Here is an 18,938-nt window from a genome sequence, read left to right as displayed (position 1 = left end):
GAAAACGCGGGTTAAATCGATCAAAAAACGCACCGAGTTGTCGATTGCTTATTTCCGGCGCCCCGCACGGTCGCTTTCCTCGGCCTCGTTGTCCGATTACGCGAGAAAAACCCGCCCGTTTCACACGCATGAGATGAGGGTGCCGAAAATTTCCGCACCATGTACCAACCCTGACCTCCATCTGTCGCATTTTCGCGGGCTGGGCTGATCGCTGAACAGATGGCTCGTCGTTGATCGATTTCCGTCCTCCAACCCTTCATACTCACCCCCCCCCCTACCACCCGCCATCCAAGTTCAGACTCTTCCTGCACGGTTTTTATTCATCTCGCTTTTCCTTCTTCCGTCTCTCGCGATGCGTGAGCTCAGGGTGGTCCTCGTAAGAGAGCTTTGAAATCTGTTCCGAACTTTGAAATTCCAAGTTTCTTTTTGGACGTCATTTCCGTCATCTCAAGAAAAAAAACCCTAAATCTTTCAACGAGCATACCTACTTTTTCTCCTCAAGTTGGAAACCCCCTTTCTGCATTATTTTTATTTATTTTTTTCGGCATTTCGATAGTATGATACGAATATTTTTGAAGCAGTGACTTTAAAAAGTTGTTGAAAGACCGCTCATTCCTTGCAAGATAGGTCTCGAAAAAAGTTGGAAAGTTGGAAAATAACTGAGCCTTAGATGAATGTTGGGAAAAAGTCTACTCGCATAGTGATAGATAGAGTGTATAGATTCCTCTGATCTCTTACGTTCACCTTGATAATGCGTGACGGCTATGGAAATACCTACAAAACCGCTGTTTTCGCGATTAGGTCTAAGAATGATTGCTCCATAATGATTACACGACCCCAGCTGCTACGCAGCCATACCTCCAGAGAGGGCTTCGCGCCCTCTAAGGCCCACTCAGCGGTCCTCCGTGAGCAGTGGCGTGGCGTTCTATGCAATATATCGATTGATTTGCCATTTAAACCCATGGGGAAGGATCGATAGGCAGGGTGTTCGCAGCGAACACCTTAATAATCGATTCTTTACCGTGGCTTCAAATGGAGAAATATCGATAGCCGATCATTCACGCCTCGCTTCTGCCCGTAAGTTAATCCAGATAGAACGGGCTAGTCCAGAGACCTTCCTCCATCGACGCCCCAAATATAATGTAAAGCGGTCCCGTACAATGTACATCTTTAGAACGGATTGTGAGAAGAAATTAAAATTTTACCTGTCGATGACCCTAAAAATCATGAAAATTTGCCAAGTGGAACGATGGAACGAACTGTGATAAAAAAATGAAGTCAAGGGGGTCAAAGAGCTTGTTATAATGATTATAACAGCAGTTTTCTCAACAACGCTTCTGGCCCGACTTTTGTCGTTTTTAAAAATACAAAACTCAACATGTTTATTAATTGCCATAGACACCACGAGGGACCTACGTTCGAGTGCAAAATTTTTATACCGAGAAAGCTTGACCACTTAAATAATAATTGACTCTTTTTTTCATTTTACAGGTTTAAATAGGCTATGCGAGGATTTAAAGTTTATGCTTGGATTCCGGCCAGTACTATATTGGAGGGTAACTTGGAGCTTTTTTGCACCGGTTATTTTAGCTGTAAGTTTTATTTCAAACATCATTTGCTCTAATACTTTCTTTACTTTCGCACTTGTTCTTAATTTGTTGGCATTTGTTTACAGTGCTCGCGATTTTGTAGAACAAAAATTACTGAATGTACTACTAAGCAAGATACTAGTTTGCCGATGCAATTCAAAATTCTTGCTTATAAGAAAAAATTGAGTCAAGCGCATACTGAACGTTAAAAAAACGGTTCAACGGTTTCAAACGGTGCTGCACGTTGTTAACACTATTTGGAACTTTGAACTACATAAGACAGGAAATGGAGAGACGCGACGATTGAGGCACGTACAATACGCGCAATGCGTGAAGTATCCACGCAGTCTTGCAGGCACCGACAGCGCGCGCGGCGCACCATGGAGTACGTGCAATACGTGAAGTATTCATCCAGTCTTGCAGGCGCTAATATACGTTTCGTGCCGACCGCAGTGCTTAGCGCGATCATTCAAAGTCGCACAGCGTTTTTTAACTTGTGATTTTGAATTTTGATGCACAGGTGCCCTCTGAACGAACCATTTGTGATTTACTCTGAAAAAAAGCTTATAAACTACACAATATTCAAATTATTTTCTTCTCTTTATTTGCAACTGGTAATGGTCGGCAAAAAGAGAAAAAACTGCGTATGCGTATCTGTCTAATGTGAGCTTATTTCATTCCTGTAATGTCCAACTAATTTTTAAGTTTATTTTATAAAAACAGCGAATAATTTGATTTTTTCCTTCCTTTTTCCGCAGGCAATTTTCATTTACTCTCTGGTAGCTCTTAAGCCTTTGAAGTACGAAAACTACGACTACCCAAGCTGGGCAAACAGCCTTGGATGGTGTTTGGCTGCCTTATCAATGCTGCAGATTCCTATTTGGGCCATAGTCAGTATAATTAATCAAGAGGGGCCTTCATTAAAACAGGTAATCTTTTTCAATTTGACCGCTCAAACTTTGTTATACTACAATGAAATACATAGGGGGTCATATGGACTGCATTTTGCAATTTGGAACCATAAATTCTGGCTCATCTGAAAAAACATTTATGTGCATAGGGAAACCAATGGCACACACGTTGTTTTTAAACCAGGCCGGAATTTATAAATTCTAATTGCAAAATGCAGTCTATATTTGTATGAGAACATATTACAAAAAGATTATTAACATTATATATTTTAACATTATTATATATTTAACAACAACAAAAGTTAACTTAAAGAATTATAACAATGGTAAACAGTTGTAATGTTTTATAAAATTATCAGTCTCTAATACTAATGAATGTCTCTTACTGATTTAGTCTATGGTTTAACTTTGTAAGGGTTTACTTGTTGTTTTTTTTTTTTCTTGTTCTTTTCTTTTCAAAAAAATTCTGACTCAACTTTGGATCCTCAAAACTCATGAGCATACTCCCCGAAAGTAGCTCCAATACTTTGCATTAAGTTTGCATTTCAATGCTCCAAGATGGACAGTTAAAGTTTATTTTTCCGATATTTTTTCAGCGAATAAAGCAAGCTTTGAAACCAACAGACGACTGGGGACCGTCGGATTTAGATCTCAAACAAGACTGGATCGCTCAACATGAGAAGAACAAGGAAGCCCGACTCAAGAAGTCTACCATTCAAAATGGTACGTAATCAAATTCCGATAGAAACCCAGCTGGAGACAGCGTATACCAAGCACTAGGCATTACTATTGTTTCTGCCTCATCCATAATACACCCCACTTATGTGAGGAAATCAATGGCTAAAGATCCGCAAACTTAAGATCCCATGCTGTTTATCATCATGAATGATAAAATGAAAAATTTTGCGGCTTTTAAAAATCTTATGATTGCAGTCGAGCAACGCTTCATGAATATCAACAATGACAAAAAATTCTGATTTATTTACTCGTTAATTATTATAACTTTTCCTCGAGTATCAGATTTCATTTCAAAAGTGAAACCAATAAAATGTCCCACGTGGGTTCTTAAGGTGATTCGTCAGGCTCAAAAGAAGTGGTCGAACTGGCATGCGATATATCGCATCTTTTAGGTAAAAAATCTCTGCAGATTTTGAATTTTCAGCAAAACAGAGGACGATAGCCCCTGCGCATGAGCCTAAAGAATCATTCTAAACCCAAAAATCGGCAAAATTTAGAGGAATGAAAGCAGAATAGTGTTTGGGAAAAAACGTCGCATTCTATACAGAAATCGGCAGCTGTATCGAATGCGAGGTTTTGTTCCAAACACTATTCTGCTTTAATTCCTCTAAAGAGGTTATTCCAAAAACGCCGATTTTGGCCCCCCCTGGATTTGGCCCAAACTTTGCTCAGATGTTGTACTAAGTGTCCCCGATGCTTGGGCAAAATTTCAGCCCCCTCGGATAATTAGGGGGGAGGGGGCAAGGGGGCAAAGTTGCACTTTTTTTAAAACTTTAAAAATTGATATCTCGCGAACGGTTTGAGTGTAAGTGTTGCGGTTTGCGCTAAAAAACGTCAAAAAATATTCTCTACAAGAATATTAATGCTGTTTGCAAGGTTGCGTAATTTATCGCGGTCATAAATCGATTTTTTCGATTTTGAAGGTTCGACTTTTTTTCGTTTTTTGTCTCTCCTCTCTTTGGAATCGTTGCTACGTGAATAAAAACCTGTTGAAGTGATTCTCCATGAAATTTTGCATCTACCACGCTTTGTTTGATCTTGGGGAAACGATTCGTTCGTGAGTTATAGCGATTTTTCTGCGCGTTATCGGTTACGCGCGGGCGGCTTATCGGCGGCGCTCCATCCCGCGCGGGCAAGGCAGAGGTTGTTTCACCCCTAGGGCCTTATATTCATGCTGTAGGCTGTAATTATCGATATTTTCTCCTCCCCCCACCCTTCCCCTGCAATAAATATTTGTTTAATGCTTCGTTATACAGGGTATCCCAGACCACCCGTAACAGGTCTTTTTCTCGGTTGGTTTAGGAAGTACGAAGTGGGGGGCCGCGGAATTGAATAGGGAATTGACCCCAAGGAATCCGAATTTCATGGTCCCGATGCCCCCCTAGCCACCCTCGGGGGGTAAAAGGGGGAGGCACAATGTCTCCCGACTTTGGGGATCGAGACCCCTTCTTCACCTCACAAGGGGGGCATGGGGGGTTTCGGGACCGTGAAATTCGGATTCCTTGGGGTCAATTCCCTATTCAATTCCGCGGCCTCCCACTTCGTACTACCTAAACCAACCGAGAAAAAGACCTGTTACGGGTGGTCTGGGATACCCTGTATAACGAAGTATTAAACAAATATTTATTGCAGGGGAAGGGTGGGGGGAGGAGAAAATATCGATAATTACAGCCTACAGCATGAATATAAGGCCCTAGGGGTGAAACAACCTCTGCCTTGCCCGCGCGGGATGGAGCGCCGCCGATAAGCCGCCCGCGCGTAACCGATAACGCGCAGAAAAATCGCTATAACTCACGAACGAATCGTTTCCCCAAGATCAAACAAAGCGTGGTTGATGCAAAATTTCATGGAGAATCACTTCAACAGGTTTTTATTCACGTAGCAACGATTCCAAAGAGAGGAGAGACAAAAAACGAAAAAAAGTCGAACCTTCAAAATCGAAAAAATCGATTTATGACCGCGATAAATTACGCAACCTTGCAAACAGCATTAATATTCTTGTAGAGAATATTTTTTGACGTTTTTTAGCGCAAACCGCAACACTTACACTCAAACCGTTCGCGAGATATCAATTTTTAAAGTTTTAAAAAAAGTGCAACTTTGCCCCCTTGCCCCCTCCCCCCTAATTATCCGAGGGGGCTGAAATTTTGCCCAAGCATCGGGGACACTTAGTACAACATCTGAGCAAAGTTTGGGCCAAATCCAGGGGGGGGGGCCAAAATCGGCGTTTTTGGAACAACCTCTTTTGCCGATTTTTGGGTTTAGAATGATTCTTTAGGCTCATGCGCAGGGGCTATCGTCCTTTTTTTGCTGAAAATTCAAAATCTGCCGAGATTTTTTACCTAAAAGATGCGATATATCGCATGCCAGTTCGACCACTTCTTTTGAGCTTGACGAATCACCTTAAAGCATATAATGGTTTTCATTTGGTATCGTTGAACCTCAGTTTGATGTTACTTTGCATGCCCTCTTAAAACCGACGTTTCTTGCTCTCTGTTTCAGGAGCGGCTTCCAAAGACCCCTCAAGCAATAACGCACCAAGTGTATAGTAATTGTTATGTTACAATCAGATTTAGATCAGCAAGCTACTGTGAAGTGTACAGTTTTATTCTTAGATTCATAGTATAAATGTCCAAGTCTAAGCACTGCATTTCCCTATCAGTGGCGAAGCGTGACTGATCGATTATCGATATTTTCCCCATCTGAAACTGTGTAAAGAATCGATTGTTAAGGAGTTTGTTGCAAATACCCTGCTTATCGATCCTTTTCCATAGGTTTAAATGGCAGATTAATCGATATATCGGAAAGCACGCCACGCCACTGTTCCACATCCACTTTCTGTCTCCGTTTTGAAAGTGAATGAGTATCCCTGGTGACAATGACGCTCAAAACTACTGTGATAAAAACATCCTTCGAATTTTTAGTAAGCCATATTAAGCATTGAAGACACACCTAATGATTTAAATTCTGCATGCAATGCATAGCGTGTGATACAAATCGAGGGTGAAACTGCAGCAGAGGCGATTCTTACAAGTTAGCAACACTGTTTTTTCCATTTCATTTCAATGTATGTTAAACAATCGATTCTAGGTGAGGCAGACTGCCTAACCTACAATCGATATTTTAAATGGGTTTCAAGGGAGTATTGAAGGTGTTGCCAACTTACTGGAATCGCCACTGACCTGCAGGAATGCGTACCTCTCGTTAGCGGTGTTTAAAAATCTCCACTCATATATAGTATTTTATTAAAAGGAGAAAAACCAACGCCATTGCTTGAAACTGTCAGAATATTCTTCATCCAGAGAAAGAAAATCAGGGATTTTTCGGGGAATGAAATCGAAGATTTTTTCCTTTAAAAAGACAGGAATTCAGCAACGTCCCAGACCGAGGTACTTGTTCTTGCAGTTTGACCATCGAAAATGAGTCCGTCGTCAGTAAGGAATAAAACCAGATGAGTAAACTTTCTAAAAATAAAATTGTCTAAAATCATATCGTAATGTATAGAATTTGCGTGATTCTTTTAAAGCTTTTTCTTTACTACAGCCCTGAGCGAATTTTTTTCCTACACCGAGAGAGAGAAAAGAAAGAATAAATTTAAACGCCGTAAGAAATTTTAATCTAAATGAACGAACCATCGCTTATATTGTTGCTCACGAGTATTTTCAATAATTTTTCTGCTAGTGTTTTCTTCTCGATTTTTGGGGTGGCTAATAAAAACGCTTTAAAAATCGAAATCGTACTTGAGAGATATTTGTTGAGAAAAAAAATTGCAAGGAATGAATGCTAGGCGCTCAGAGCGATGTAATTTTTTTGCCATACCTACTATATCACGACTTATTTAATTGCCAACTTTCATAAAAACTAATTATCAAAAACAGTTATAAGTACATGCTTTTCATCTGAATGTATCAAGTTTCTCTCTATCTCTCGCAAGTTTCTCACACGTAGTTTTAAGAGTCACTGTTATCAAAAGGGGTCTTAAATAATTTTTGTTCAGAGCGCAATTTAGCGTATTGGCAGCACTTTTTGGGCTTTCAAATTTGTTGGATGACACTTTTTTTCCCCAGGCAAGTATGCAAGCAGGGAATTTTAAAAACTCTCACATTAAACCTGAGTGTGATATGTTTCATACATAAAAATTCGCAAATTTTCTTTTGATATGTGTCCTAGCTCTGATATGCCTGGAAAATAAAAAGTGAGATGAAGAGTAAGCTCACTATTGTATTGTTTAATTTTTAATTTTCATTACTTTTGTTCGTTTATTACTTTTATCTATTTTTTATTGTAGATGCCAAGATATTGCGTTAAATTTATGATACAACTTAAGTCAATGAAGAGCGCTGCCATTCTAAAATGGACTCATTTTACCTTTCCATAATACCTCAAAATTGTGAATATTATAGTACTTTGTTACATGTATATTATACATTTTTATAGTCCCCAATTACTTAAATGAAATTGTTGAATTTAAATAAATTTTGACGCTTGTAATGGGATATTTGAATCCTACTCCTAAGAACAGTTTGAAAGTGATACAAAATTAAACTACGTATGAGACTTACCTCTGTGCATGTGTTAGAGGTTTAGCAGGAACATGATGATGAGTCAAAGGGAGGTAATAAAAATGAACTAAAACAATCAAATGAGAAAATTGATTCATGCATAATTGCAAATCACCTGGAGGCAAAAATTCGTCACGGTGGAAAAAGAAGAGTTAAGATTATAAATATATACCATCAATTTTCACCTGAAGTTGAATTCTGTCAATTTTTTTCAAGTGTCAGTGCTTGAACTTCCGATTTTTAGATTTTGTAGGACCATATACAAATTATATCGATATCGGTGTAAGAACTTTAAAGATACTGATTGTAGGATATTTTGGTTTTTCCCTTATGTACATAAATAATTTTGGCTTCCTGTGAATACGACTCTGTTTATGTAAAAAAACAGCCGAATTATTTACAGTTTCTTAGAAAAGTCATTGTTACATTATGGATTATTTTTATACATGTTTATTAATTGTTTACATAGGTTTTTGTAAAGAACTGTAAGAGGGTAATCTCTTTTGTTTTCTTCCAACTTGGAATATTAAAGGAATAGTTCTTTAAGTAAAGAACTTAGTATATTTTTTCCAGGTGGAAAAAATAAGATTGAGATTCCTACTCATCTTTTAGTGGGAATCTCAAGTAAATTACTTTGTTGGATTTGCAGATACGTCAGACATTATGTTCATGGCGTGTCTTTAAGACTTCGTGCTCAATCTTTGGTGTGATGCTAGACATTCTGGTTGCGGATACTAAATTATTATTTGGACGTATCTCTGCCAAACATAACTATGTGCACTAAGACATGAGCTCTGAGACTCATAAGAAAATATGTATAACAGGGCTCACGTCATAATTCACCTAGTTCTGTTTGGCAGAAATACGTCCATTTCATCATCAGTATATTTTGAAGAGAAGAAAACTCTTGAGAAGTTCTCCATACATACATTTTTATTCATTCAATACGTGTCAAGAGCCAGTTCGCTGTTAATTTAAAAAATAAATTGTAAGAACGACACACTCACAATCAACCATCAAATTTCTTTAACTTAATGAAATCCTTTTTAAAAATGGAAAAATGTCGTCCCTCTTTAGAATACCTTGTCCGGTTTTTTCCTGATGCTAAGCAATATAGCAGAAATTCCGCTTTCACACCGTTTCCGCGTGCTCCTGATTGACACTCCATGTGATCCTGCCAGAGTAAGATAAATAGTACATTAATATTTAACTAATTTTACAAGATTACGGAAGTATGTTTGGACTGTGTTCATAATAACTCCTCAATCCCTCCTTAATATGTCCATTTAGTCTACAACTATAGATTATAGCGTTAAGTAAATATTTAACACGGAACCGAAATGTAAACCGATGAAAAGATTCATGTACAGACTTGCAACAATATGTATGCTTCAGAAAAATTACAAATTATTGGAGAACGGTAGATTTAACCCTCGAGATTATTTCAAATCTCGTAGTGAATCCGCACAATACCAATTCAATCTTGTCTTCATTAAATATTTCGATTTAATAGCACAAACTTCAAATCTTGACCGCAGGCAAAGTCCAGTTTTGAAAACAAAACAATGAAATATAAGCTCGAACAAACCGTTGAAATCGAAGAAGTATGAGTGAAATGTGTAGTGTAAACACTGCACAAATCCATTTTTCCACAAGATTGAGATAACAGAATCATTAAACGGGAAGTCCTGTTTTAGCTTTGTTTAGCATATGTTACTGTTCTATGTGAAAACAAAACTGCGAAACAGAAATTTTGGGGCACTGAAGGAGTGATTTTTTTTTAGCAAAATGTAAAAAAAAGTCCGATAGATTCACTAAATCTTAGACCTGGACATAGACGAGGGTGCTCGCTGATAATTTCAAAACATGTCTTCTTCCAAATTAACTGTATTCTCTAAAAATTTGGAGTGTTACCCCTGAAATTATAAGTGCGGAATTGCATAGTATTTATGAAAGTCTGAAAAAACTAAGTAGTGCAAATTTACTCTACACACGGAGAAAAAATTCAAATAAAAAATTTCCGAGTGAGCATTCTCATTGAGTCTACAGAATAGCTCGTTTTTTCAGACGGATTTTCTGTTATCGTAAAGAGTCATGTCCCTTTAAAAAGATTTCTGGTTGACGCGACAAAAATTTTTGTCCTCGATTTTTAAACTAGAAAATTTTTCTAACTCTATGCGTCATGTGCACAGTGATATTCTCCGCGATGTAAAAACGATTGGTATCAATTAACATAACTGGTTCAGTAGCAACTTAATTATTTTATTAATTTAGGAAACTGGTTTACCAGTCCTTTCATGAGCAAATGAAATCAAATGTTAATGTAGATTAAGCTCAAGCAGAACTCTTGTACATAGGTCATATATACATTTTCAGTAAGTAGTTGATAACTCGTGCAATGAAGCAAAAACGAGAATGTAAGTAGACTCCCAATGGATCAATACAATCGTGGTTTTCGATTGTATTAAAATTGAAAGTTATGCCAAAATTTTCATTTAGATTTTTTTTAAAAAAACCAACGCTTTTGCCAAGTTCAGCTTTTTGCAGTATTGATTGTTGTCTTCAAGCAGTTTACCACGAGTCAGCGGCATATTATTTTTTGATCAAAAGGCTTACATCAAAAGGCCTGGATACACGCTCAAATTTCCGTCAATTTCCGATCAAAATATGATGACAAAAATGGCGGTCAGATTTTTGCAGGCTGCAAAAACTTGATGGTAGATGGTGCGCATCAGTCACCATTGGATCGGAAATTGATGGAAATTCGAGCGTGTATCCAGGCCTTTAAAATGTGAAAAAGCAGTGCTGCCAACTTTCAAGAGTAGCCAATAATAATACCGCAGTTGAGATAGTAAGCGCATTTTCGTTGATGATCGGCATAGAGTCGTAATGTAAGTGGGAGAGCTGGCGCCATTTTTAAGCACTTTCCATGTCCCGAATTCCGAGACTCCTGTGTGACGCCGGGTCACTTTTTCGATACATAATCGATCGTTTGCAATACACGGGTACCCGGCCATCCGATGACAACAACAACAACAAAGGAGATAGGAATTACCACGTATTCCACACCGCCATTTTGGATCGAAAATGTATCAAATAAGCGACCCGAACTCGACGCACACCGGGCTCGGAATTCGTCGAGCAGAACATGGCGCCAGCTCTCCTATTTACATTACGACTCTATGTACTCTATGATGATCGGTCGAACCAAAATGGGTAGATCAAGCGGGTTCGTATTTTGTTTGGACGCGATCATAATTTTTCGGATCAACATCGGGACTTACCAGACAGATAGAAGGTGGAATTCTTGCAAACGTTGGAGCCAAAATATAATCCTGCAAAGACCCAAACATGACCTCGCCGCCATTGTCGCGGCATTTTGGCCCGACCGATCATCTACGAAAATACGCTTAGTGTTTTACTTTAGATTTACTGTTGAGCTATATGAAGCACAATGTTTCACGCGTCATACGAGCCATGCAAGAATCTTCCTAAACAGAATGAAAGTTTTCATTCACAGTTGAAAGGCTAAACAAATTAGTAAAATGAATATTATAATACATTCAAACTTTAAAGAAACAGCTCTTATTTCATTTTCCCTTCAATAGAAAACGACCCGGAAAAACGGCTCCCGTACCAGTTCCTAAGGTGTCATCTCAATGCCAACCATGATGCGATTCGACCTGTCTTTCTGGGCACGTGCACTAAACCGGTTTTCCATGTTGACGGATTAAGAAAATAGACACCTCAGCCCATACTACTTTATCAAAAATTCACGCAAAACGGTACTTAAACACATTATTAATTTTGAAAGTTAAGTGGTAAGAGACTTCAATATATGCGACGTGTTTTGCGTGAACTTTTGATCAAGGAATATGTATCATAATGTAGTTGTTTAATTCTTACTGTATCCCGTAGACTAATGTTTTTTTCTTCCACGTTTGCCAACTTTGAAGCATTTCATTGAGTCCTGGATCTAGGTTTTATTAAGCCAACTCACCTTTCAAATTTAATGACCCTCGTCCTCTGAGGAGCATTAATTATTATTTAAGTATTTTCAGTTACCTCAAAGAGGCAAATGGTGAAATTTACTTTTGATTTTTTTTTATTGCAAAGTGCAACAGTACTTTTAGGGTGCTTATTGTTTTTGCGAAGGTGAAATCAAGTCTTTTTTGCTCTAATTTTGCTCAAACTCTTAAATTTAGATACTTAAAAGAAGTTCATGGACTGAGTTTGCGATGCATTTAGAAAATTTGTCACGTAGAGAATAGTTTTATTAAACCGATTGTTGGCCCTACGGGCATATTCAGGATATGATAGCTATTATTATTATGTACAGAACTTTCCCCTCCTCCCAGACTGTTAGTTGTTTAAAAATTGTTAATCTGTGTTATTGTTAGATTTTTTAGTCCAATCTCTGCTTTTAAAATAATGTTACGTCAATTTGAACAGTTTTTAAAATGCCAAAGTCTCTAACGGACAAATTTGTACCTGTGAATTTAAAATTGAAAACAGTAGGCATTTAGGTTTTAGGTTCGGCCGCAAAGTTCAAATTTAACCGAACGCAAACTTTGGGGTCGGAAACTTTCTTGTTTTTGGAAAATTATGAAAATTCATTTTCCCACTCCACGATTCACACCGTCATCCTAAAAGATGTATTTCTTTCGAGTAATGAAATAAGTTGGGAGTAGTTGCCCTTTACCTAAAAACTCTAAACTCTCGAATATTTTTCAATTGGAAAAGAAACAGATCACAAATTACTCAGTACCTCAGAAAATTTGGAAATATTTATCCACAACTACCATTTAATTTTTGAATAATATTGCATTTTCCAAATCGGAGGGAAATTTTACATTACGCATCTATTTTTGACTTGCTACTTTTATAAGCAGAGTTTTAAAGGCAGTTTAGCTCGTGTAGACCTGAAGTTTTCATTAATTTTCATTTTGAATGTTTTAGTGAAATTTATATGCATTCTTTCAATGTACAATAAAACTATAAATGTTGAAAATAAAGCCGAAGTTAAGTTTATAACGAAATTATTTTAAAGACAACTAATGTAAAATCAAGAATATTTTTGTAGACTAAAAACGTACCTATAACTGATGTTGTTCCACTTACTTAACTTTTTAACAAGTATAACATGTTTGTAGACTTACAAAACTGCCATGATTAATATGTAAAAACATTTTGAAACATCCAAATAATAAAACGTTGTCGTATTGAGTATACGTTTACATTCTTTTATCTCTGTCTATAAGACCCATGTGCTCCGGAACTATAGTTCGGTCACTGTCATAGATATCAAAAGTAATTACAATAAGTCTTCAAAGGAACCGCGAAGTTTCTTTTATTCTCCCAGCTGACTTTTCATTGACAAAATCACGGTCATTTTTGACGGTGTTTAGAATGACATTTAGAGGTGAATTCTATATTCATATGTGATAAATAACTGAAAATACCTCTAATACTTGACAACATGTTCAAATTTATTTCTCAGACTTCACGATGCAGAAATCAGAACAATATACAACAAATTAAATTCTCAACAAAATGACCTAATGTGGTCGACGCAACGACGGAACATAAAACATTCGTTGCGAAAGACAAAAAATTGGAGGAAGCTGATTAAAACGGCAAATATGTATTTAGTAGCCTCCTCGCAGGAACTATAGTGATCGTCAACAGTTTGACGAGGAAAGGAATATCTTCATGTTTGTGTCCATATGAGAAATAAATTCCCAGAATCCAAGGCGTCACCTGGAAACATAGATAAAAGGAATATTTTAAAAATTTGTAGAGAATTTGAAGAAAATTAAACTTGTAAGTATGTACATATTACCGATCTTGACCACTCAAGTGGCACGGTGCAAGGGGAATATTGAGGTACAATTGCGATTTACTGCAATAAAATTGATTTTTTTTACGATGAAATTACCTACATATAATATTTTAATATCATTTTGTCAGTAAATTCTGGTTTTAAGCAATCAAAAAATGGTGTTCCATGTTTCCAAAAGATAGACAATATTTGGTGCAATGAAAACTCGCGATGAATTTCAATTAGCTGTGTGCCTTCAATGAACAGTTACGCAAAATACACAACACCGCGATGCGGTAGCAGTAATTGGACTACATTTTGCAATTAGGAACTAAAAACTCCGGCCCGGTTTAGAAACAGCGTATATGCCATTAGTTTCCCTTTGCACATAAATGTTTTTTCAGATGAGCCAAAATTTATAGTTCCAAATTGCAAAATGCAGTCCAATTATACCACGTAATTACCATGTATTCCAATCTACGATACTTGCGCAGTCGATAACCACAAAAATCACATGAATCGGCCCTGTAGAGTGGTAGAAGAAACTGACGAAAAATGAAAAATTTGAGGGGTAAGAGAGCTTGAGCTTACTCTGTCATGCTGAGGAAAATCGCCAGATCAACATTCAGAATTGCCATATTTCTTCCAATAAAATTCGAATTTACTGGGGAAACCGTAAATATTTGTCTTCATATTTTTTTCGACAATTTGGTTCACGATTCAATTTAAAACATCTAAAAATTTCAAGGACAAAATAAGCATGACATTCTCTGAAAATTCATGTTTTATCCAGAGGAATTTTGCAACTCTCGAATGTTCGTACGGCGTTCTTCCTTAGAACAGGAGTAAAGTAATGAACTATGATAGAAGCTCCGCAGCCCGTGACAAGATATACAATAAAAAACAATTTAAAAGGCGGGTGACAACATTCTCGCTTTGAAAGGTACAGCCCGGTACTATTTTAGATTTTTTACCATTTTTCTTTTTCGGTCATAACAACATCCTCGCTTTGAAAGGTAAAGCCAGGTACTATTTTAGATTTTTTACCATTTTTCTTCTTAGGTCATAACAACATTCTCGCTTAGAAAGGTACAGCCAGGTACTATTTTAGATTTTTTTACTGTTTTTCTTTTTATTCATCCAACTGAGGATGGCTACAGTGGCATGGCGTGCTTTGCGATATATCGATTGGTCGACCATTTAAACCTATGGAAAAGTATCGATAAACAGGGTGTTCGCAGTGAACACTTTAATAATCGATTACTTACCACAGTTTCAAATAGGTAAATATCGATAGATCACAAAGCACGCCACGCCACTTGATGGCTAAGTTTTCAGCCGAAACGTTTTAGTTTTATTTGTAAAATTTTAGTGTTGTTACCCGCTTTTTAAATTGCTTTTTTATTGTACAGTAGTGAACGTGACTCACTTGAAATCATGTCGGCGTGCAGCAGTTTTCCGTTTTCCCGAAGACGCCCCAACAATGCTTCCAGCTGGCGACAGTGGCATCCTTGTGAACTTTCCAGCAATCATCGTGAGCCCCATGAGTGTGACAGTCGGTCCATTTGCACCACGCGTTGACCGAATGGAGCCCGGCCAGGCACACGACGACACAGAGCACAAGTAGAACTGATTTCAAACTCATTTTGAATTAGTTTTTCCTCCAACAGAGGATCGTCCTCCGTATATATATAGAGAACTCGGCAAGAGGCGCGACGCAGCATCAGCATATCATCGCTCCCCTGACTAAAGGACGTAACTATACTTCGAGATGAGCCCTGACGTTCCTTTAACTTATTGCTTGCTAGGGCTCACGTTGGATTGGAGTTGCGTTGTTACGTGGGAGGAGCGACGGTAGCTCGCCCGCGATGCCGTGCCTCCCAGCCTTCGGAGTGGGGATGGGGAATACCACCAGTCGTTAACATTTCCACGTGGGGTTTTCTAATATTTTGTTATATATCCACAATAAAAAATATCTTCAATGTGGGACTGAAGTAAAATTTTATTCAGACTCAAGTTTTTCTATTCGTCTTTACCCTAGTCCTCCCAGTCGTTTTTCTCTACGAAAACTACCAAGCCGGGCCTACCAGGACCGTATCCGAATTACATAATCTTGGCTGTTTTAAAGCTATTTCTTTACATAGTAGTAACATTTCAGTACGGATCTAATATTGTTGATAAAAATTTACAAAGTTCTCAGGTCCTAAATTTGCCTTACAAAAGCAGGCTATGCAACCATCTCTACGCTCATCCATTTATGATCGCATATTCTGCTTTAATTTTAGTGACGATAATTTTAAAATTTATGGAACGTAAAAATGAAGTAAGTTTTGACAAATGGATGGTCTGGAAGTAAATGCAGTAAAATGTATAAAATGACGGATAAAAAAACTTTATTTTTACAAAATTGTAACAACTAGAGAAAAATAGTTTATGGGGTAGGCACGAATAAATTACTCCTGTGACTCGATATTATGAGTGTAATTCATCGCAAGAATGAATTAGAGAACGCATCCTCACAACATTTATAGAAGAATGGCCAAGCGATATGGATATAGAATAGAAAAAAAAAATTTCTTGTGCTTTTTAAGTTTTCCATAGGAGACAGTATGCCCCCAACCAAACTTAAGGCTAACCTGAACTCAATTTGTTTGGGAATTACAGGTGGTTTTCTCCTGCTTAACACTTCCCTTCCGTAATGGGGAAAAGACGAATGAAAGCAAAACAGGAAAATGTCATCAAAAATAAAACGTAATAGGAACTGGGCATTAGAATGTAAAATGCATGTGAAGCTTCCACTCTTTTCACTGATCCCATAGTCCTTCATATTATAAACCTTCTAAAATATATAAGGAATTAGCCCGGAAAACGTATAGAGTTAGGAGAGTGATCTATTTTTATTTTCACGAAATAATGAAAAAGTGATGACATAAATGACATTTGGCTTACTGTTTTTTTTAGAAAATGATTCTTTCCCTCACAAAATCACGCTAAAATGGTACTTACAGCCAAAAAAAAAAGATAAGAGGTTTTAATGTTTATGTACCTAAATACAACAAAATGTTGGAAACAATTCTAAATGAAAAAAATTAAAAGCTTTGTTTCAATCAATAACCACTAAGCAATACTCAATCTGCAAAACCTACAAAAAAAAGGATATGAAAACAATACATTAAATAAAAATCATCATGACCGGGGAGTCAAAGAAAAAATTCTGATCTGATTCCGAAACATTACAGTGTCTCAAGAGAAATGAACTGAACCATTCGCTTCGTAATATTTGGCGACCATCATGCGGCAACACTGTCTTCCGATGATGCAGGCCAACGTATCGCCAATATTTTTGTTACGTTTTCCTCATGGCATTCACAAGAGAAGATTAAACACTATTTGCAACATTTGAAAAACTAATTGTAAGTTCATCTCAACAACGTGGGAAGTGTCTCGCATACTTCCCCGCTTCCGAAAGTTTTTGCGTTCATTCGAGCGGCCGCTCGGGCCCGGTGGCTGGTGGGGAATCCCATCATATCTTATCCTCTCTCTTTCCCCACCTTTTTTTCCACTCGTAAAAAAATTTGAGTCGCGCGCCAACTGATTCACGTGACTTCGATCCACCAGTCAGTCGCGATTTCCTTGGATGCTTGTATACTCTGACGAACGCTGGATAATTAAAATGTTTAATAGATCACTAAATTGAGTACGAAATTGGACTACATTTGGACTACAATCGGACAATGGACCGCATTTGGACTACATTTTGCAATTCAGAACTACAAAGTCTGGTTTCGTTTAGAAACAACGTATGTACCATTAATTTCCTTATGCACCCAAGGGTTTTTACGGATGAGCCAGAAATTTTAGTTCCCGATTGCGAAATGTTGTCCACTATATGATTCCTTATAGAAGTTTCGCGTAAAATATGATGGACGGGGCATTATAAATCTGGGTACCTTTTTTTTTGGGGGGGAGGGGGGGTATCACTTCGTTTTTCATCAGATATTTGCTTTAAATCTTCCAGAAAATGATTACCAATGTTTTCAGAAAATACCAACGCCATCCACGATCTCACAGTGTAGATCTATTAAATTTAACAACACAAAACGATCCCTTAACTCCTAAAGTGGCTTCAGTTCACTCGTCAAGTATCGCTGCTTTCACGCAATGCAGGATTGCGTGAAAGCAAATTGAAGGCGTTTTCTCTTTCCTTTTTTACTGTTAGTTCCTGGGTTTACGGGTGATTTCACGATTACGAGAATAGTTGAGCCGTGAAACGCTGTGAAAAAAATTTGCACGAATTTTGATTAAATTTTATTATGTTATTCTGTGGGCATTGAACGTTCTTTCTCCACTTCTCCAGCTATGGCATACGAAATATAAATTTGGTACCACGTTATGGGCGAGTGAAATGTCGGAGTAACGGAGTCTGGCTTTCCACGCAGGAGATCTTACCCTGGATATTACATACCCCTTGAAATGAAGGCGCTTTGTATTTCTTACTTCTCCCTGTAGGTCTGGGCCGAGGAAAATCACAGAATGTATTTGGCATAAGATATTTAAGTATTTTGGAATTTATTCAGTTACAATAAAAGCGAATCTGTCGAGTTTTCATTCCTTAATACCATTTGGTAGGAGCATTTCATTGTTTTGGGTGTGACAAGTGAACTCAACTAAAAATGTAAAATATTCACTCCTGAACGTAGGATGTCAGAATTAAAAGTGACAGAAAGGAACTTTGCTGTTTGAGTATTTGACGCTGATTTTCATTGAATGGTTTTTATTGGTATGTGTTACAACCTGTGCTAAAAGCTTCGATCTAAATCTTTCATATTTTTCTTCTTCTTTTTTCCCCCATTCATTTAGAAAAACCTACAAAAATTAAAACCTTGCATTCCTGGTAAGATCACAGAATTTTGTAACTTATCAACATTTATTGATGGAACTCTATATCTCCCAAATTGAATCAGTAAGAGCGAAAACACGTCAACTCGAAAAAATGAAAATAATGAAGACACACACAAAACTGCATAGTGCGTGAAGAATATAGTCTAAGAAAAAGATTTTTGGTGACAAAAGGCAAGTACTTAATGACAATTTAAAGGTCCAGGTTGGAACAGATGCGCTAACTTCAATGAACTTCATGTAAATTGACTGTCTCAAATGAAAATTGAGCATTTTAGAGTTACCGAGTTGGTGTGTTTTCGTTCTCACTGATTCAATTTATATAGACCTATAATAGACCTATAAGAAAGGGATATTTGAACCAACCTTCTTTTCAATTTTAGCAACTTAGATTACATTGTTGCATTCTCTTCTTTCA

The 18,938-nt window shown here is 37.4% G+C and overlaps 1 protein-coding gene across 1 annotated transcript in view; it reads left to right on the top strand.

The window, feature by feature from the left end:
• Positions 1 to 13,031, top strand: part of LOC109037482 (sodium- and chloride-dependent glycine transporter 1) — a 121,072-nt gene extending 108,041 nt beyond the window's left edge. Inside the window, exons 12-15 of the mRNA XM_019052186.2 lie at positions 1,492 to 1,592; positions 2,348 to 2,518; positions 3,097 to 3,223; positions 5,741 to 13,031. Coding sequence (XP_018907731.2) covers positions 1,492 to 1,592; positions 2,348 to 2,518; positions 3,097 to 3,223; positions 5,741 to 5,787 — 446 coding nt within the window. The 3' untranslated portion in view covers positions 5,788 to 13,031. The remainder of the gene's footprint in view (positions 1 to 1,491; positions 1,593 to 2,347; positions 2,519 to 3,096; positions 3,224 to 5,740) is intronic.
• Positions 13,032 to 18,938: the final 5,907 nt, after the last annotated feature.

The sequence above is a fragment of the Bemisia tabaci genome, chromosome 5 (assembly GCF_918797505.1).
Source record: "Bemisia tabaci chromosome 5, PGI_BMITA_v3".
Taxonomy (NCBI): domain Eukaryota; kingdom Metazoa; phylum Arthropoda; class Insecta; order Hemiptera; family Aleyrodidae; genus Bemisia; species Bemisia tabaci.
The sequence above is the reverse complement of the archived record's forward strand: the minus strand, read 5'-3'. Positions and strand labels throughout refer to the sequence as shown.